Here is a 20,746-nt window from a genome sequence, read left to right as displayed (position 1 = left end):
CTAAATTACTTTGTGGAAACAGAAATAAAATGTTTTAAGTGAATGTGTTTGAATTAATTTGATTTATTTCCACTGAATCTCCACAGCCCCATGAAATTAACTAAGTAGCATTTAATTCAAGCTTTTCAAGTTTGCACATAAGATAGTGGAGAACCTTTTATCTTACAGTTTAAAAGAAAATTGAATGCAGTACTTTAAGCTTTCTAACAATGTATATTTTGAGGTCCAGATAACTTTTGATGTTATCTTTTACACAAAGGATATGTCCTGGTGAGTCAAACAATCAATATGAGAAGTAAGCAGCTATTTATCTTTTTTTTTAACCACTGGACAAATCCTGGAAGACTTTGATTGAAAAGTATATGTCCAATTTTAACTAGCTTACTAATATTAACTTAATTGTTTAGTTAACTATTAACTAAACAACAAACTAAATAAATAAAATAATGTTATTTTCTTAAACTATTTATCTATAACTAAAAAAGAGGCGTGAATAATGAAAATGCTAAATGTAAAGTATCACTAAAATGTAAAAGATATGCTCTTACACACGCAAAGCATTAACTTTAACTCTTTAAAAATAGTTGGGGTTGTGGTGACACGCAGTGAAATACGAGTAGTTTAGCAGTCTGTGTAGACAGCTGAATTAATTTGAACAGAAGCATACATATTACTTCAACCTTGTATTAGTCAAACCATCAAAACATGCAGCACAAAAGCAATTAGTGATGAAGGATTACAAAACCAGACATAAGATTGGCAGAGGAAAGTTAATAAATTCCTTCAAAATCAGCTGAACAATTTTAAGTTTTGCCTCTCCCAATTTTTTCTTTTTTTAATAGATTTACTGGGTTGTTGTGACTTTGGATACATTTTTCTTTTAAAACAGGTAGTAAACTAATGAAAACATTTTCAAACTGAAAAAGGAAAAAACTCTTCTGACTGAAATCTAATACATTTGATGCACACTGTGTTTCAGTGGAGTCCTGCTCTGACGGTTATCCACACCACATTTGGCATGGGTCCCGTATTTAACTGCTGCTGAGTAGGCGGGCTGGATTCAATATAAGGCGTCCAAGACAACACAGCAGCGTGTGGTAGAGGACCCTTGAAGACTCCAGCTTGTGGTAGGTGTCACCTGTCTATTCTAAATATTTATGTTCTCATTATTTGAGACACTTAGCAAATTAGTTTAGTTGGTATCCCTAGGAAAAATATTTACTTTCCTTCAATAACTAATGTACCAAAATTATATGCTTTCAACAGGATTGCGGATTAAACAGACTGTATCAGAGGCAGGGTCAGGTATGAACAACTTCCTGTCATGTTTAATTTTTTAAAATAATTTATCTAGAAAATGTGTTAAGCTGTTTCCATTCATCCCTGTTGTGAGAAAACATGCTAGAATTATTTATTTATTTTTATTATTATATTTTATTAATCCCAAGATGGCAAATTCTTCTCTGCAACCATCCTGTTTGCTGGGGGCAGTGGGCTGCCAGATTTCAGCGCCCAGGGAATAGTTGGGGGTTGGGGGCCTTGCTCAGGGACCCACAGTGGCCTTTTACCTTAGTTGTCAGGCTGGGGACTTGAAACAAGGTTCTCCAGACCCAGGTCCAACTCTGTAACCACTAGGCTACCCCCCCTAATGTTATTGTGAAGATAAACATGCATAAGGATTGTATGTTATGTTAATTAGGTTTCGTTTCACATGTATGAGTGCAACAGTTTAAATTTAACATTTAAATGAATTTTGACAAATTTTGTTTCTCACAGACATAAGCTGCCACCATGAGTACGGACGCAGAAATGGCCGTTTATGGCAAAGCTGCCATTTACCTCCGTAAGCCGGAGAAAGAGAGAATTGAGGCTCAAAACAAGCCATTCGATGCCAAGGCTGCCTGCTACGTGGCAGATGCCAAGGAGCTGTACTTGAAGGCAACAATCATCAAGAAAGATGGTGGCAAAGTCACTGTCAAAGTCTTGACCACTGAGGAGGTCAGTACAGCAAAGTCACATTTGCCTGGGAATTAAGTGTGATTAGTTCTAACTGTGGGGAATGTCCGGTTGCAGGAGAGGACAGTTAAAGAAGATGACGTCTCTCCCATGAACCCTCCCAAGTTCGACAAAATTGAGGACATGGTCATGATGACCCATCTCAATGAAGCCTCTGTGCTGTATAATCTCAAAGAGCGTTATGCAGCCTGGATGATCTACGTAAGACAATCTCACTAAAGCCCAAACAGAAAGACTGAGAATTACTACAGTTGCCTCTTAATGGTATTAACATAAAATCTCTATAACTTCTTGCAGACCTACTCTGGGTTGTTCTGTGCAACTGTGAACCCCTACAAGTGGCTCCCAGTGTACGATTCTGAAGTTGTATCTGCCTACAGAGGCAAGAAGCGTATGGAGGCTCCACCCCACATCTTCTCTGTCTCTGACAACGCTTATCAGTTCATGCTTACTGGTAGGTCCTTAACGACGAATAGTTTGTTTCATATGATTTATATTTGGATGTTTATGGCTTATATACTTAGTAAATGCTGTTTTTCACATTAACAGATAGGGAGAACCAGTCTGTCCTGATTACGTGAGTATCACATTCATTAACTTTGTTCAAATCAAATTAATTTTGTGATCAAATACTTACAAGTCTATATCTGTACCCAGTGGAGAATCTGGTGCTGGAAAGACTGTGAACACCAAGCGTGTCATCCAGTACTTTGCAACTATCTCTGTTGGAGGAGATAAGAAGAAGGAACAAAGTAGCAAGATGCAGGTAAGTTATGACAACATCTGTGAAATTACAGAATACTTACAGAATAAAGTCCTTTTCTAATACAAGTTCTAAACTTGGATTATAGGGGTCACTGGAGGATCAGATCATTGCTGCCAATCCCCTGCTGGAGGCTTACGGTAATGCCAAAACTGTGAGGAATGACAACTCCTCCCGTTTTGTAAGTATGGAATCATTTTTACATGGTAAAAATCTTGCTAAACATTGACCATGTGGGTAGAACTTAAATATTTGATTGTTCCAAACAGGGTAAATTCATCAGAATTCACTTTGGCACAACTGGCAAACTGGCTAGTGCTGATATTGAGACATGTAAGTCATGTTCAAGTAATTCTCAAGGAGAATCCATGTAATGCTGTTTCAAAGTGAAAAAAACTGAGACTAATGGACAAAATTTACAGATCTGCTGGAGAAGTCTAGAGTGACATTCCAGCTTCCTGATGAGAGAGGCTACCACATCTTCTACCAGATGATGACAAACCACAAGCCTGAGCTGATTGGTAAGCAGACTGAGCTCTTGCAATGTGTCAGATAAAATGTCATATTTTTAAAAATGAGCTAAACATTTTACTCTTTGATTTTCAGAAATGTCACTGATCACAACCAACCCCTATGACTTCCCCATGTGTAGCATGGGTCAGATCACTGTGGCCAGCATTGATGACAAAGTTGAGCTGGAAGCCACTGATGTGAGTGAACTTTATCATTACCAGTCAAAAGTCTGGACACAATTTCCCATTAGATTTAATGGGTATGTGTGTTCAAACTTTTGACTGGTTGGGTGTGAGTGCATATCTCTATCTCTCTCTCTCTCTCTCTGTCTATATATATATATATATATATATATATATATATATATACATATGCATTGAAGTAGCTTTTAAAAGCACATCCTTAAATAATTACATTTCATGTGATTTCATATTTTCAACAGAATGCCATTGACATCCTGGGCTTCAGTGGTGAGGAGAAGATGAGCATCTACAAGATGACTGGTGCTGTTCTTCACCATGGTAACATGAAGTTCAAGCAAAAGCAGCGAGAGGAGCAGGCTGAGCCCGATGGCACAGAGGGTGAGTACATATACACTGAAATATTTGCAGAAGTTTTAAGCCCAATTTGTCCATAATGAACAATTACTGTCTCATCCTGCATGCATTAATTTTAAATGACTGTTTTTAGATGCTGACAAGGTTGCTTACTTGTTGGGTCTGAACTCTGCTGACATGCTGAAGGCTCTGTGCTATCCCAGAGTGAAGGTCGGAAATGAGTTTGTCACCAAGGGACAGACTGTGCCTCAGGTAAACAGGAGCCATTAATATCAAATTAGCTACTTTAGAGAAAATGAAACACCATTTACTTCCATATAATTAATACAAAACTGAAGGTTAGTAGTCTTATTAGTTTTCCACTGAATTCTGCATGCACTACAAATCAGTGGCCATCACATAATCTTTTTAAAATTATTTTTAAAGAAACAATTTGTGTTGGCCATTTAGTAAATGCAACAGCACGTTGAGGGACCTAGCCCTTTAGAAAACAGATGACTGACATTCATCAAGTCATGCCCTTGTTTTTCTTTAGGTGCTGAACTCTGTCACTGCTCTGGCCAAGTCAATCTATGAAAGGATGTTCTTGTGGATGGTCATCCGTATCAACCAGATGTTGGACACCAAGCAGCAGAGGAATTTCTTCATTGGTGTCCTGGACATTGCTGGCTTTGAAATCTTTGATGTAGGCTTCATTTCCAAAATTTCAGTTCTTTTCATGTCTGTTTTCTACTCTAATTATTTGTCCATTTACAGTTCAACACTTTGGAGCAGCTGTGCATTAACTTCACCAATGAGAAACTGCAACAGTTCTTCAACCACCACATGTTTGTCCTGGAGCAAGAGGAGTACAAGAAGGAGGGTATTATCTGGGAGTTCATTGACTTTGGTATGGACTTGGCTGCCTGCATTGAGCTGATTGAAAAGGTAAACAATAATCTCAGAAATCTCAATGATGCAAAAACAACTGGAGTATGACTTTAGAGCACTGACGATTCATTACCCCCTCTCACCTCTTTCTGTGTTAATAAAGCCCATGGGCATCTTCTCCATCCTTGAAGAGGAGTGCATGTTCCCCAAGGCCACTGACACTTCCTTCAAGAACAAGCTGTATGACCAGCATCTTGGCAAGAACAAAGCCTTTGAGAAGCCAAAGCCTGCCAAGGGCAAGGCTGAGGCCCACTTCTCCCTGGTGCACTATGCCGGTACAGTGGATTACAACATCAGTGGTTGGCTGGACAAGAACAAGGACCCACTGAATGAGTCCGTCTTGCAGCTTTACCAGAAGTCCTCATGTAAACTGCTGGCCCTGATTTATCCCCCTGCTCCCGCTGAGGGTAAGAGTGTTGACAAGTAAACTGCATTTTATGAGTTCTTCTTAGTGTAATTTTTTGAGGACAATGAAAAAACAATTTAAAGTCTCTGTCAAATACATTTCTATTTAAATCACATTCTGAAAAACAGACACCAGCAAGAAGGGAGGCAAGAAGAAGGGTGGTTCCATGCAGACTGTGTCTTCACAGTTCAGGGTAAGCTTTAAAAAAGATATCAAATGCCCTTTGAGTGTTTAAAATCACGTTATCCCCGGTGTGACAAATATTCGCTTCTTTGTACCTACAGGAGAACTTGGGCAAGCTGATGACAAACTTGAGGAGCACCCATCCTCACTTTGTGCGCTGCCTGATTCCCAATGAGTCCAAGACTCCAGGTACAAAAGACACATTATTTAATTGTCATTTTGTTGACTCAATGATTAATTCTTTATTTATTTTCTTTATAATACTTTTAGTAATAATTAAGAAAGATTTACTCTACAGGTCTGATGGAGAACTTCCTGGTCATCCACCAGCTCAGGTGTAACGGTGTGCTGGAGGGTATCAGAATCTGCAGGAAAGGTTTCCCCAGCAGAATCCTCTATGGTGACTTTAAACAGAGGTGAAATTTCTATACTAGTTACATTATGCTCTTGAACAAGTATGATCATAAAACAATGACTCTGACCATCAAATCTCTAATAAAAGATACAAGGTACTGAACGCCAGTGTCATCCCTGAGGGCCAGTTCATTGACAACAAGAAGGCCTCAGAGAAGCTGCTTGGATCAATTGATGTTGATCATGACCAGTACAGATTTGGACACACCAAGGTTAGTGCTTTGATTGATTTTAGAAGCTCTGGTGTAATAAAGTGAATGATAGGATTTTCAATTAATATTTTGCCCATGATAGATATACTCTGTTTTTTTATTTGAGGATATGTCAAAACACTTTTTTATTTTAACCTGTGCCAGTTTATTTTGCCATGAAGTAGTGTCCCATGGTTCATCATTGTCTGATGTCCCATGCAGGACCACAGTTTCTCTTAAAGCAGCACCAATCATTTGCTGTAACTGCTTGTTAGTTTAGAAAATAAATTTGAGACTGGTACATGTGGTGAAAAATCTGTGAATATGTTGTCTTGACAGTTTGTGTGGTTCTTTGAGTCTCTTCTCACTTTTACACTACCTACTACTTACACTACTATCTTTTATTGTTGTTTGACATATACTGCAAAAGTAATGTTTCTATGTTGTATTTGTTCAGGTGTTCTTCAAGGCTGGTCTGCTGGGTACCCTTGAGGAGATGAGAGATGAAAAGTTGGCAGCTTTGGTCACAATGACTCAGGCTCTCTGCCGTGGTTACCTCATGAGGAAGGAGTTTGTTAAGATGACGGAGAGGAGGCATGTAGAGAACAGAAAACGATTAATCATGTCAGGAGTAATGAAGATTGCTCTTTTCAATAACAAAAACTTAATTTCCACAGGGAAGCCATCTATACCATCCAGTACAACGTCCGCTCATTCATGAATGTCAAACACTGGCCATGGATGAAGGTTTACTATAAGATCAAGCCTCTCCTGAAGAGTGCTGAGACTGAGAAGGAGCTGGCCCAGATGAAGGAGAACTATGAAAAGATGACAACAGACTTGGCTGCTGCTTTGGCCAAGAAGAAGGAACTGGAGGAGAAGATGGTGTCTCTTCTGCAGGAGAAGAATGATCTGCAGCTCCAAGTGGCATCTGTAAGTACATATCTGTGAAGAGTTGTACCTTTATATGTCTTTATATGTCATATATGTCATTTCCTTTATATGTGAAATGTGAATGTGCAATCAAAATTTTTCAAATGTAAACTAGGAATCAGATAATCTATCAGATGCTGAGGAGAGATGTGAGGGACTCATCAAAAGCAAGATTCAGCTGGAGGCCAAACTCAAAGAGACAACTGAGAGACTGGAGGATGAAGAGGAAATCAATGCTGAACTTACTGCCAAGAAGAGAAAGCTGGAGGATGAATGCTCTGAGCTCAAAAAGGATATTGATGACCTGGAGCTTACCTTGGCCAAGGTGGAAAAGGAGAAACATGCCACTGAGAACAAGGTTTGTAAAAGTCAGATGGTTTCTGCAGATCAGATAACATTTAAGAACATTGTGTGATAACACTTTTCTGGCTGATGTAGGTGAAGAACCTGACTGAGGAGATGGCCTCTCAGGATGAGAGCATTGCCAAACTGACAAAGGAGAAGAAAGCCCTTCAGGAGGCTCATCAGCAGACTCTGGATGACCTGCAGGCTGAGGAAGACAAAGTCAACACTCTCACCAAGTCTAAGACCAAGCTTGAGCAGCAAGTTGATGATGTAAGTTTATAAAGTCTTGTGAACTGATTACAAAAATGATCATATACTTTCTAAAACATGACAATGATTCCTTATTAATTGTCAGCTTGAGGGTTCCCTGGAGCAAGAGAAGAAACTTCGCATGGACCTTGAGAGAGCAAAGAGGAAGCTGGAGGGTGATCTGAAACTGGCTCAGGAATCCATCATGGATCTGGAGAATGACAAGCAGCAGTCTGACGAGAAACTGAAAAAGTAACTGAGATGTTTTTATCTTCTTTTTTCAACATTCATTCTGGTTCTAAACATGTACTATATCTCACATCTCACATTATAATTCTCACAGGAAGGACTTTGAAATCAGCCAACTCCTCAGCAAGATTGAGGATGAGCAGTCAATGGGTGCTCAGCTCCAGAAGAAGATCAAGGAGCTTCAGGTGACTGGATTATTATATGCAATCACACAATACTCCATCATTTGAAAGTTTCCTCAAGGCTGACATATCCCACACCCAACAGGCTCGTATTGAGGAGCTGGAGGAGGAGATTGAGGCTGAACGTGCTGCTCGTGCCAAGGTTGAGAAGCAGAGGGCTGACCTCTCCAGGGAACTTGAGGAGATCAGCGAGAGGCTGGAAGAGGCTGGTGGTGCCACAGCAGCTCAGATTGAGATGAACAAGAAGCGTGAGGCTGAGTTCCAGAAGCTCCGTCGTGATCTTGAGGAGGCTACTCTGCAGCATGAAGCCACTGCTGCAGCTCTGCGCAAGAAGCAGGCTGACAGCGTTGCTGAGCTGGGAGAGCAGATCGACAACCTACAGCGCGTCAAGCAGAAGCTTGAGAAAGAAAAGAGTGAATACAAGATGGAGATTGATGACCTCTCTAGCAACATGGAGGCTGTTGCTAAAGCAAAGGTACAAAACACACCAATATGTATTTTACTAATTAAAAGGAAATAAGACAGTAATAAGTTTGAATTAAAATCGTACTGATTCCATGTCTCTTCTCCACATTAGGGCAACCTTGAAAAGATGTGCCGTACTCTTGAGGACCAACTTAGTGAACTTAAGACCAAGAATGATGAGAACAATCGCCAGATCAATGATTTGGGTGCACAGAAAGCACGTCTCCTCACAGAAAATGGTACATATGACACAGGATTTTACTGCAGACTTATCCAGTGTATGACCATGAAAGTGTACTCAAACTAATTTGATGAACATTTTCACAAAAGGTGAGTTTGGCCGTCAAATTGAGGAGAAAGAAGCTCTGGTCTCTCAGCTGACAAGAGGCAAACAGGCCTTCACACAGCAGATTGAGGAACTCAAGAGGCAGATTGAAGAGGAGGTCAAGGTACGAAACCTTTAGATGAGATGTATATTAATAAAGCTTGTTTATGATTGAAAAGATGTGCTCATTTTTCCGCATGTTTTAACCAGGCTAAGAATGCTCTTGCCCATGGACTGCAATCAGCCCGCCATGACTGTGATCTGTTGAGGGAGCAGTTTGAGGAGGAGCAGGAGGCCAAGGCTGAACTGCAGCGTGGTATGTCCAAGGCCAACAGCGAGGTGGCTCAGTGGAGAACTAAGTATGAAACTGATGCTATCCAGCGCACTGAGGAGCTTGAGGAATCCAAGTAAGTAACACTCAAACAAATAAGAGCCTTTTAATGCACCATTGTGTCATTTTGGTGTAATTAAAATGGCTTTAGTTATTAATATGCATTTAAAAAACAGCTGTCATGTGTTCATTTCAAGTCTTATGTTAGAATTACAATTTGATTATGGTAAAAAAATTCCTGTAAAAATACAATAGAAATGTGTAGCTTACTGAGATAAATCTCACTGATTTCCATTAAAGGAAAAAGCTGGCCCAGCGTCTTCAGGAGGCTGAAGAGCAGATTGAGGCTGTGAACTCCAAGTGTGCATCTCTGGAGAAGACCAAACAGAGGCTTCAGAGTGAAGTGGAGGACCTTATGATTGATGTGGAGAGAGCTAACGGCCTGGCTGCCAACCTGGACAAGAAGCAGAGGAACTTTGACAAGGTACCATCTTTTAATTTGGGTGACCAAGATATTAATTAACTTTTTTCTGTATGGATGAATAACTCAGAGGTATAAACTGTTTTTATTTAGGTGCTGGCAGAGTGGAAGCAGAAGTATGAGGAGGGTCAGGCAGAACTCGAGGGAGCTCAAAAGGAGGCTCGTTCTCTGAGCACTGAACTGTTCAAGATGAAGAACTCTTATGAAGAAGCCCTGGATCAGCTGGAGACAATGAAGCGTGAAAACAAGAACCTGCAGCGTAAGTTTCTACCCAACTCTGTTAGCAAAAGCTGAAATCTATCTTTTGCATCTTAGGTCTAAATATTAATTAAATATATCCTTGCAGAGGAGATCTCAGATCTGACTGAACAGATTGGTGAGACTGGTAAGAGCATCCACGAGCTGGAGAAGGCCAAGAAGCAGGTTGAGACAGAGAAGGCTGAAATCCAGACAGCTCTTGAGGAGGCTGAGGTAAATCTTTGTCTGAGGAATAATTTTTATAAGACAATTCCACTTCTGAATAAATAAGAACATAATTTAATTTTTGATACCAACAGGGAACCCTGGAGCACGAAGAGTCTAAGATCCTGCGTGTTCAGCTGGAGCTCAACCAGATTAAGGGTGAGGTGGACAGGAAGCTTGCAGAGAAAGATGAAGAGATGGAGCAGATCAAGAGGAACAGCCAGAGGGTGACTGACTCCATGCAGAGCACTCTGGACGCTGAGGTCAGGAGCAGGAACGACGCCCTGAGAATCAAGAAGAAGATGGAGGGAGACCTGAATGAGATGGAGATTCAGCTGAGCCATGCCAATCGCCAGGCTGCTGAGTCCCAGAAACAGCTGAGGAACGTGCAGGCCCAGCTGAAGGTATTGTCAGGGAGCACATCTTTATTCTGCTATTTATGTAACTTACTGTACATGAGCTGTGCTTTTCTTTAGGATGCTCAACTGCACCTTGATGATGCTGTCAGAGCCCAGGATGACCTCAAGGAACAGGCTGCTATGGTGGATCGCAGGAACGGTCTCATGGTGGCGGAAATTGAGGAACTCAGAGCTGCTCTGGAACAGACAGAGAGAAGCCGCAAGATCGCTGAGCAGGAGCTGGTGGATGCCAGCGAACGTGTTGGACTTCTGCACTCTCAGGTAACTAATCTGCTAACTTCTTTGAAACTTCACAAATCTACAACCATGAAATCAGGCCAGATATAACTAGATCTCATTGTTTAGAACACAAGTCTCCTGAACACCAAGAAGAAGCTTGAGGCTGACCTGGTTCAGGTCCAGAGTGAAGTGGATGACACTGTTCAGGAAGCAAGAAATGCAGAGGAGAAGGCCAAGAAGGCTATCACTGATGTAAGTTAAAATTTCATTGGTTTTTACTCATTTAAATTTTTTTATTGCAACTGAACTGTAAAATATTTCAACTTTAAATGTTATTTCTTTCTAGGCTGCTATGATGGCTGAGGAGTTGAAGAAGGAGCAGGACACTAGTGCTCACCTGGAGAGGATGAAGAAGAACCTTGAGGTTGCTGTTAAGGACCTGCAGCACCGCCTGGATGAGGCTGAGAACCTGGCCATGAAGGGTGGCAAGAAGCAGCTCCAGAAACTTGAGTCTAGGGTAAGGATGAATATGTCAGATTTCTGTACCTCGGGAAATGTATAACATACTAAACCACAGTTTCTAATTCATACATTTTTTTAATCTTTTTCAAGGTTCGTGAGCTGGAGACAGAGGTTGAAGCTGAGCAGAGACGTGGTGTTGATGCCGTTAAGGGTGTCCGCAAATATGAGAGGAGAGTGAAGGAGCTCACCTACCAGGTACAACAACCTTGACACTTAACATATATAGTATAAATTATTCTAATATTGTTCTTGCCTTTACCCATATTTAACATAAAAATTCACACATTGTATTACAGACTGAGGAGGACAAGAAGAACGTTGCCAGGCTGCAGGATCTGGTTGACAAGTTGCAGCTCAAAGTGAAGGCCTACAAGAGACAGGCTGAGGAGGCGGTAAGGGGAAAAACAAAAAAACATTTACTTTGTGCAATTATTTGATGTATTTCATATATGGTGAGTCTTTGTAACTTCTATTACATTTGATTATTTTTTTATTTTGCTGTGTATTCCAGGAGGAGCAGGCCAATGTTCATCTTTCCAAGTGCAGGAAGATCCAGCATGAGCTGGAGGAGGCTGAGGAGCGTGCTGACATTGCAGAGTCTCAGGTCAACAAGCTGAGGGCAAAAAGCCGTGACTCTGGCAAGGTAAATGTCTTTACAGCTTTGGCTTTAAATGCACACTTAATTATGAAAATGTTAAAATTGTTTCATAGAACTGATTAAAAATTAATATTATTGATTGTAAATTACATCTTAAACTTAAATTTGATTATCATTCTTTTTCTTCTCCAGGGAAAAGACTCAGCTGAGTAAAGCACCCTAGCCAACAGTCTGTTTCTAATCATATAATATGATTTGAAATACTCAACAATAAAATTTTATTTTTGACCATCAATTTGTTGACTGTGTCTTTTACAAGTGTAACTAAACAAAGCTTAACTAAATCCTGCAAAACTGCTTAGGGAGGGCTGACCGTGAACATATAAACATAACAAAGACCAGACCTCAGAACTCTCCAATTTGATGCGATCTGATGGCATAAGTCCACAGCAGTCTCTTATCAATATCTCCATACAGTACAAGACTCTTTAGGACAGGGATCTCCAACTTCAGTTCTGGAGAGCCACTACCCTGCAGTTTGTAGATACTTCCCTACTACAACATACCTTACTCAACATGAAAAGTTCTGCACAAGCCTGTTAGTAACCTATTGATCTGAATCAGGTGTGTTACAGCAGGGGAACATCTACAACCTGCACAATAGTAGCTCACGAAAACTGGAGTAGGAGATCCCTGCTCTTGGACATATTAGAGTTCTCTTGGCAGTTTCAAAGGGATCCATTTATTATTAACCAGTTAGTTTTAATATCATGGCCAGTTGGTAATAAATATTCTCTTTTTGCAATGGAGCTTGCACCAGAATTCTGGTGCAACCCACATTTGTCAGTTGTCTTACAGCTTTGCTTAAAGCAGTGATCTCCAACTCCGGTCCTCGTGAGCTACTGTCCTGCAGGTTTTGGATTCTACCCTGATGTAACACACCTGACTCAAATCACTGGGTCATTTATAGGCTTGTGCAGAGGTGTGTTGTAGTAGGAGACACCTAAAACCTGCACTACAGTAGCTCACGAGGAAAGGCGTTGGAGACCCCTGGCTTAAAGGTCCCATATTATGCAAAACTCACTTTCTAAAGGTTTTCTAATAGTCATATATGTCCTCATAGCCTGTGTATGAGACCCAAAAATGTCACCTTGCTCACTTGTTGAATGCTAATGCTGCAACATTTGTGCCTGAGTTTAACATGCAACCGTTGACTGCAGAGGCTGTAGATGATGTCCTTTCTCTCAGTTACGCTGCTGTGAAGCCAAAGACAAAAAACGTTGGGCTTCCCGCTTCTATGACTAGGGCTGTTCGGCCTATAACATCAAATGGTTCTTTACATCAAACAGCTGCATATAGTTCTTCTGACTCATCTGTACCTGCAATAGAGAGTGACACAGATCAACGTTTCCTCACAGTTCTGCAAGCAGAAAGAAATAACATTTTTATTGGTTGAACAACAGTTGCTTTTTCTATTATCTAAATGAGATCTACAGGTTTTTGATGGTGATCCACCAAATACCAATACAATACAATACAATACCAATACCAAACATTCATAAGAGCTTTTGAACATAACATCGAAGGAAGAACTCAAAGTCAGAAGAATTGTTTGTATTAACTTGAGCAGTATACAAAGGGTCAACCCAGAGATTTTGTCCGAAGTTGCCAGCATTTGCCTATTTCTCAGGGATATTAAAAGGTAAAGTCACTACTTCAAAAACATTTTTGTGATCCATTCAAAATAGCTTCTGCCTACATGGATAAGGTGTTTTCTGGGCAAATGGTTAAGGCAGGAGACATCAAAGCTTTACACGCCTACAGCTTATTGTTACAAGAATGTCGCAATTCCATGGGAAATTCTTTTAGTGACTTGAACGTGCCATCAAATATGCAAACCATTATAAAAATCTTCCCTTGCTGCGGTCATGGAGAGGCACAGTTTGTGATATTCAGGAGAAGTTTTGCCATAGAGTCACGTTTCAGGATATTGTGGAGTTTGTGGAGAGACAAGTCAAGATAGGAAGGGACCCCCTTCTAGAGACATAGATGAACCTGGAATGAGAAGAAAAGAACTGAAAATGGTCAAGTCTCAAATTGGTTCAAAACCTAGAAGCAGTAGTTTTGCCACAACTGCTCCGGAAGGTGGTTCACATGGGAGTGGCCGTGTACACATATAGGTGTAAAGGTGCGCACTCACCTGTGACACAGATGAGAGTCAGGGTTGGGCAGTAGCCATGTTTTGTTGACAGCTACTCGCTCATTCATTCATCATTTCATTATCTGTTTAAATCACTGGTTTTCATTTTTCTATCCATCCATTTTTGCTGCGCTGTGATGGCTCTGTTTTTTATAATAAAGACACTAAACGCATCCTGGATCTCAGCGTATCTGTTAATATAGCCCTCTGGCGCGTCACAAAGCTGCAAACACAAGGACCCAACCTCATACTCTCAGTGGCCAAAAAGGTATGTTTTTGGAAGCCGCAACATAGTGTTTCAAACTAATTTACGTTAGCAGAAAATAGTGTAAACAAAAGACAAATTAATCAACAAATGCCACGCGCGGCTGCTTTCCCTTAGTCTCACTTAATAAATTAAAATGATACAAATTGATAAGTTTATAAGGACAAACACATTATTCACTTGGCCAAAACATCATTACATTTGTTGTTGTAAACTAATAGGACACCAATTTACTCAACCAATATATCCATTCCTTAGAACCATGGGACAAGAGAAGAAGGTGTGTATCTACATGTTGTCTGATTTGGAAGTAGATGGATTGGATTCAGATAACTTTTGTGACTTACCTGAGATTTTCACACAGAAGAGCATGACTGTTCTTTGAGGGAATATTCCACAAACAAAAGACATTCAAAAATGGCCACACCTGTGACACACAAATTTGTAGGAAGTAAATGCAGATGTGGAACTTTTGATTGGCATCAACGTACCTCAAGCACTAGAGCCGTGGGAGGTAGTTCGTTCTGTAGATGGTGGCCCTTAAGCAATGAGGACCCTCCTTGGCTGCATGGTGAATGCTTCTCTCCGAGGAGAATGCCAGATCAGTGATCAGTGTTTGCAGCCAGACGTCACCAGAGATGCCAGTAACGCGTTACAAAGTAACGCGTTACAGTAATCTGACTACATATTTTAACAAAATATAATCTAACGCGTTAGGATGTCCTACAATGTAATCAAATTACCGTTACTCTTCATATTCGTCCTGCGTTACTTCGGCACTCCCCACTCCTTTCACATATGATTAGAAATCAAGCGCCGTGGACGAAAGTGTATTTATCTAACTCAACACACCTTCTCATTAACGGTGGTACAGAAATTTTATGTACTCGTAAGCATGCAGTTACCTTTCTTCGCTGAAACTTGACCTTTTTTAAATCGACAAACACAAATCATTCACTGCACATGACTTTAGAAAAAAATATGATATAGAAACTTATTACCCTGGTGCATGATGGGAGGTCCGCCTCTCCACTTTCCTCATCAGAACCTATTCCAAACCGAATTGATTTTTTTTTTTAATAAGTCCGTTACTATTTCATTATTTTCTCATGTGTAAACGTAAAACATAATGCAGATTTGTCTTATGCTTTTTTTTTTTTTTTTTTTTTTCGTTTTTTTTTCCCCCGTAATTTTCAAAACTTGCAAGCTGCCTCTGGAACTGAGGTGGACGTTAAAGTCCGGTTATCGGAGAACGTGACATGAACTCATGTATTTACTTATGATGGTAGGGAAGAAGCACTGAATGATTTACAAAGTTAATAAGAGACTGACTATGTTCATAGAAGGTGAAAAACAATTAAGTTACAAGTTGCAAAACATTGTAAAGTCACCATTCGTAACTAATGCACTTTCAGTAAAGTATATGCGAAAAAAAATCGATTGTCATTTTTTTGTTTGGGGGGTTTTAACTAATAAAGTAACTAGTAATCTAACTTAGTTACTTCTAAACCTTAGTAATCAGTAAAGTAACTAGATTACTTTTTAAAGAAGTAATCAGTAATCAGTGGTCAGATTACTTTTTCAAGTAATCTGTGGCATCACTGGACGTCACAGTGAATCCAATTTCAGTGTTGAAGTTTGATGAGCTTTGGGAACAGCAGTCAAAGCAGATTTCCCAGAAACTTTACACGAAGAACAAATTGGTCTAACAGAGGAGGACAAATGCTTCATGGATTTTGTCTCAGAGAAAGCCAAGGGAAAGCAGGAGAACCTGGACCAGGGACACAGTGAATCTACACAAGATTTAGGAGTGGAGGTCCATCCTCAAATCTCCACATCATCTGTGAACGAGACGGAACCAGCCATCAAACTCGGCATCCAGTCAGAACCACAGAGGACAAGTTCAAGAAGAAGAGGAGGAGGAGGAAGAAGAGGAAAAAGACTACATGTGAAGCTGGTGAGATGGCTTCAGTTCAGGAGCCAGAGGTCCAGCTGGCTCAAAGATTAGCTTCCAACAAGAAATCGAAAAAGTTCTCCACACTGATCCACAGCTTCCATGGAATCGTTGGACAGCTGCTGTACCTGGAGAGCTTCCTGCAAACCTTCGAGAGAGAGTGGGCTGACATCAACATGCTGCGAACGGACAAATTCTTCCAGCTGATTCGCTTCATGTTCAGACAAACATTTGTGATGCTGGAGAGGAAAGACTGTGAGAACAGTGCTGTCAGCAGGTTTCTGGGGCTGCTGAGTTTCCATCTCCTGCAAAGCAGCGCTGAGGCACCCATCGAATTGTAGCCACACATCCTTGACATCTACATGACCGAACTGGCAGCTGTGGGTTCTGCACAGCTCACTGCAGATCAGAACCTCACGTTTATCTAGCCATTCTGCAGAACAGCAGCCAAGACAAAGAATCAGACTCTTTTCGGATCCATCTGTACCAGCATCTTCAGCACCAACATAGATCAGACTCCCTTTGCCATCAAAGATTTGATGGAGGTGTTGGAAGCAGTTGAAGACATGAACTCAGATTCAGGTCGGGCATCTGAGGAGGACGATAAACTGGAAGAAGAAAAAACAAAGAGTCTACTGATTGGACTGTATTGGACTGGTTTTGATAAAAGGCCTGTTTGAAGGACTATTGGTGAGGGTTTTATTTTTGGTTTGTGTATGTCTCCTACAAGGTAATGGTGGTGATGAAATTATTTTAGTGTAATAATTTGGGGCTGGAATGTAGGAGCCATATGTTGGGTTATTTATTTCCCCATATAATGTATGTGTGACATCACCAGTGATTGTGGGTGGCACCGTGGGTGTGATGGCTTCATTAATAGGCACGCTCACCTGTGTCGGTTTTGAGCCTGGAGCATGGGGGCAGGGTGAGCTTGGGGAGAAATTTTCTATTGACCATCATCTAAATGCACTGACAGTGATATTGGATATGGAATAATAAAACTCTGTGACATGTGCACTGGTTAAGCGTGACGCGTCTTTGATGCAAATCCTCATGTCTCAGCCTGCTGTGGCATTTTAGTTCAAATTTAAGTTGGTGCGCCGCAATACACAGAAAGAGCCCGTTCTCAGTAGAGCTCACTAGAGCTACTTTTGGAATGGCTGAAACTAAGGACCAAGGCCAAATTTGGGGTAATATAATTTGAAAACAATGTTGTTGGACCTCTGACACCCATATGAAATTGTTGAAAAAAATGTATAACATGGGACCTTTAAATCCATCTTGTCGTCCCTTAATTTGATTTGATAGACATAAAAAAATTATCAAATTAACATTTTTAATGTGAAGACCCATCGTTACTTTGTAGTGATTAGACAATACAATACGTCACTGCAGCACTTCATCAATAAGCCCTTAATGATAGAGAAACTCCAACAGCCATTTATTGCTACAAGATAGAGTCTGCTGGAAATGTCCCAAAATGCAATTAATTTGCTCTCAAACCATTAGAAGAATTAGTCATAATTTGCATATTTAAGGGAAACCAGTCACTGGGTACCATCTCATCAACACTATTCCTCAGTTCTGCCATGGTAATTCCAGTCTCATGTTTTATTTAATGGGTATTAGGGCTACCATCTAATGGCAAAAAGAAGCCTTGAGGAGAAGTCCAAAAAATGTGAAGCCAGTTATTCTATCTAAATGAGCTTAAAATAGCCTAACAAACTGATTGATTGATTGATAAATAAATGAATAATAAATAATAATAAAGTTTTTTCCCCCATTAGATAAATGCTATATAAATCTTTTCAACAACTAGCTACTTTGTTATTTACTGTTATGGACAATTAAGTATAAAGTCTTCAAGAAAAAAGCAGGCTAAACAAACATTTTCAGTTCCTGGTTGTGGAAAAACAACAAAAAGGTCCTAAAATTTCTCTATGAAAGTGAGCACAAAATGTCAAATTACTCAAATTTAAACTCAATGAAAACCCAAACATATAGAATAAAAACATCACTCTGTGCTATCTTATATTGTACTTAACTGTACAACAGCTATTTTGCCTTTGTAGTTAAAAAACTTGATAGCTATACTGCCATCCTGTGTATAAGTAGAGTAATAGTTTCAAGAAAGTAGAAAGAAGGCGTATAAGTTTAATTATTAAATAAAGGCAAACTTATAGTAAATTAGCAAATGTTTTCTATGCACTCAGTAATATTATTTCTGAGTATTACGGTGGATTTTTAAATATTTTTTAAGTTACGCTGTTCCTCAAAATACGTTTTTTTTTCTTAAATACGTTTTGTGTAGCTGTACATTAGCAAGCTAACAACAATCAACGGGAAAATCATTTCAAAGGGAACTCTAAAGTAAAATTAAAGCAATGATAATAACGAAAAATAACTGGTTGTATTCAAACAATTAGTGCAACTTACCCATGTTTTACATTTCATTTGTGAATATGAAAAAAAGTTTTATGTAACCGTTGCGCACGCGCTGAGCAGATATCTCTCCAACATGCGGTCTGGTTGCCAGTTTCCTGGGTTAGGAATAGAGCTACTTTTATTTGGACTACGTAAATCTTGTCCCTACAAGAGCATTTTGAAACAGATGGTTTTCAATAATAATAATAATAATAATAAACGTAGATATAACTATTTCTGACAAAACTTCTGTAACCGAGCTTCCTGGGGTTCACCTAATAGTTAATGATAAAATAATAAACAGGGACGAGACATCGAGATCGTGGTCATTTATTTATTTTATTTATTTATTTATTTATTCTCCGGACTGCCTACATAACGGCAACTCTGAGGGGACATCTTACTCAGAAGTCACTAGAGCGGTATCGTCAATACGAGTAAGAAGAAGAAGAAGAAGAAGAAGAAATAAATGAGAGAGAGAGAGAGAGAGAGAGAGAGAGAGAGAGAGAGAGAGAGAGAGAGAGCGAGAGAGCGAGAGAGAGCATCACAAACAATATAATTTCATGGGCAATTTCAAGTAATTTCGCCTGAGGAAATAAACACTGCATGGCACAAATGGGATCTCAGATTATCGCGTGTAAAGGATGATTCCACTGAATTTTTAGCACCTCAGACCAAATTAGAACAGATCCAGATAAAAAACTACAATGCTTAAAATCTTAAAATCTAGACTGTTCTTAATCTTAACTGCCCTGGGGTGCAGAAGGCTTCCCAGGGTTGGATCCTCCCTTCTTTTAATGGACTTTTGAAAAATTAATAAAGTTCCCTGTTTTCTTTGAATATTGCCTGGTGTGATTGTTTAAGGGCTCTAGTCTGCCTGTGGTGAAACTGTCCAAGATTGATTACATTATTTTTCAAATGCATTAAATTATATAATTTTTAAAAAAGATCCACAGAAAGATCACACAATTTTTTGATAATCAGTACAAGTTCTCAATGAGTTACATAAATGAAATTTATGTATATAAATTAGTTTTCTTTTTTTCTTCTTCTTTTATTTCTTTTTTTAAACAAATGAACACCTATACCAACAGATGGCAGCAGAGATCAGTTAAAAAGTAACACTGGAGATGACTGGTGCTGAAAAGATTTCAAGCAAAGCCATTCTGAGCAAACTTGAGAAATTAACCAATACTAACAACTACCACAAGTAATTAATAATTGGGAATACGGGCAATATATACAAGGCTCCTGGCTGTAGACAGAAAGATGGTTTTGTTTGATTTAGCTTCTTTAAACAAAAAAGGCACATGCAATTTTAACTATCTTCTCAAATTGAATTAATTAAATATTTTTGCACCTCTCCATTCTCAAAGATGTGATAAATGCCAACAATACTCAAGGTTGCATTAGTACAATTGCAGTCAAGCCAACATAAAAGGAAAGGACAGCAAAGCTTCTAGCTTTTTTGACATGCAAAGCAAGGTGCCATTTGTCAATCTCTAAAAATTCAATATTCATCTATCGATCTATTTTCTATACCAGCTTTTGCAGGGGCAGCTGGAGCCTATTTCAGCAGTTACCAGGTGAGAGACAGGGTAAACCCTGGCAGGTTGCAGGGCCAAATTCAAATATGTGTTTCATAAATAAACAAACTAGGAAGGCCACAAATGCCCAGTCCATCTGCTTAAATTAGCTTGTTGGTTCCTCTGGGTTGAGCTTGCACTGTCTATCATTCACATCAGCTGTGCTGAAATTTGTAATTAGGAAAAAGATTTTAATTCAATGCTAATGTCAAACGATGAATTAAAGATAAAATCTAATCACTAATAAGATGAAAAACTGTAAGGTTATTGGGTTTGGTGTTGGTTTTTGTTATTTTGATTTCAAGTTCTAAATGTTCAAGTGTGACCTGCTGTCTTACAAGCCATTTTTTGTGTTACTTTTGCTTCATGTCCTCTGTTATAGTTAATATTTGCTTGGTTTCTTGTTCTGTTTTATAAAACCTTTACTCACCTATTTAGTTTGGTTTGTAATTCTTACTTTCAGTCTATTTCTGAGAGGTTGCCCTAAGCTTTCCTGATCCTGTCTTATTTTATTGGTTGGCCAGTTACTAATGTATAGGTATAAAATGGTAAGACACATATACA

At 39.5% G+C, this 20,746-nt stretch overlaps 1 protein-coding gene across 2 annotated transcripts; it reads left to right on the top strand.

Moving 5' to 3' along the window:
* The first annotated feature begins 1,791 nt into the window (after nucleotides 1-1,791).
* On the top strand, nucleotides 1,792-11,977 carry LOC121647978 (myosin heavy chain, fast skeletal muscle-like). Of its 2 annotated transcripts, none has more exons than XM_041997838.1 (39): nucleotides 1,792-1,998; nucleotides 2,074-2,217; nucleotides 2,314-2,470; nucleotides 2,566-2,593; nucleotides 2,674-2,782; nucleotides 2,868-2,960; nucleotides 3,049-3,112; nucleotides 3,202-3,300; nucleotides 3,386-3,489; nucleotides 3,735-3,873; nucleotides 3,983-4,101; nucleotides 4,385-4,534; nucleotides 4,606-4,776; nucleotides 4,883-5,192; nucleotides 5,314-5,378; nucleotides 5,470-5,557; nucleotides 5,667-5,784; nucleotides 5,871-5,994; nucleotides 6,431-6,567; nucleotides 6,651-6,906; nucleotides 7,022-7,264; nucleotides 7,345-7,521; nucleotides 7,607-7,752; nucleotides 7,844-7,934; nucleotides 8,017-8,406; nucleotides 8,509-8,635; nucleotides 8,727-8,845; nucleotides 8,932-9,128; nucleotides 9,353-9,536; nucleotides 9,627-9,792; nucleotides 9,880-10,004; nucleotides 10,091-10,399; nucleotides 10,472-10,675; nucleotides 10,760-10,885; nucleotides 10,980-11,150; nucleotides 11,246-11,350; nucleotides 11,452-11,547; nucleotides 11,667-11,798; nucleotides 11,946-11,977. In XM_041997838.1, the coding sequence occupies exons 1-39, from the start codon at nucleotides 1,792-1,794 to the stop codon at nucleotides 11,964-11,966; spliced, it is 5,811 nt and encodes a 1,936-aa protein (XP_041853772.1). In that variant the 3' UTR covers nucleotides 11,967-11,977. The 2 variants fall into 2 exon arrangements, with proteins under 2 accessions (XP_041853772.1, XP_041853773.1); XM_041997839.1 differs by having other exon boundaries at nucleotides 4,883-5,194; nucleotides 5,328-5,378.
* The last annotated feature ends 8,769 nt before the right edge of the window (nucleotides 11,978-20,746 follow it).

This window comes from Melanotaenia boesemani, chromosome 10, assembly GCF_017639745.1.
Source record: "Melanotaenia boesemani isolate fMelBoe1 chromosome 10, fMelBoe1.pri, whole genome shotgun sequence".
In the NCBI taxonomy this organism is placed as follows: Eukaryota; Metazoa; Chordata; class Actinopteri; order Atheriniformes; family Melanotaeniidae; genus Melanotaenia; species Melanotaenia boesemani.
The sequence above is the reverse complement of the archived record's forward strand: the minus strand, read 5'-3'. Positions and strand labels throughout refer to the sequence as shown.

Bases quoted from the DNA above. Each gene is read 5' to 3' on its own strand.
- LOC121647978 (XM_041997838.1), top strand. From the start codon at position 1,792: ATGAGTACGGACGCAGAAATGGCCGTTTATGGCAAAGCTGCCATTTAC. The intron at 2,783-2,867 runs GTAAGTTATGAC...CTTGGATTATAG, and splicing joins AACAAAGTAGCAAGATGCAG to GGGTCACTGGAGGATCAGAT. The intron at 3,113-3,201 runs GTAAGTCATGTT...CAAAATTTACAG, and splicing joins TAGTGCTGATATTGAGACAT to ATCTGCTGGAGAAGTCTAGA.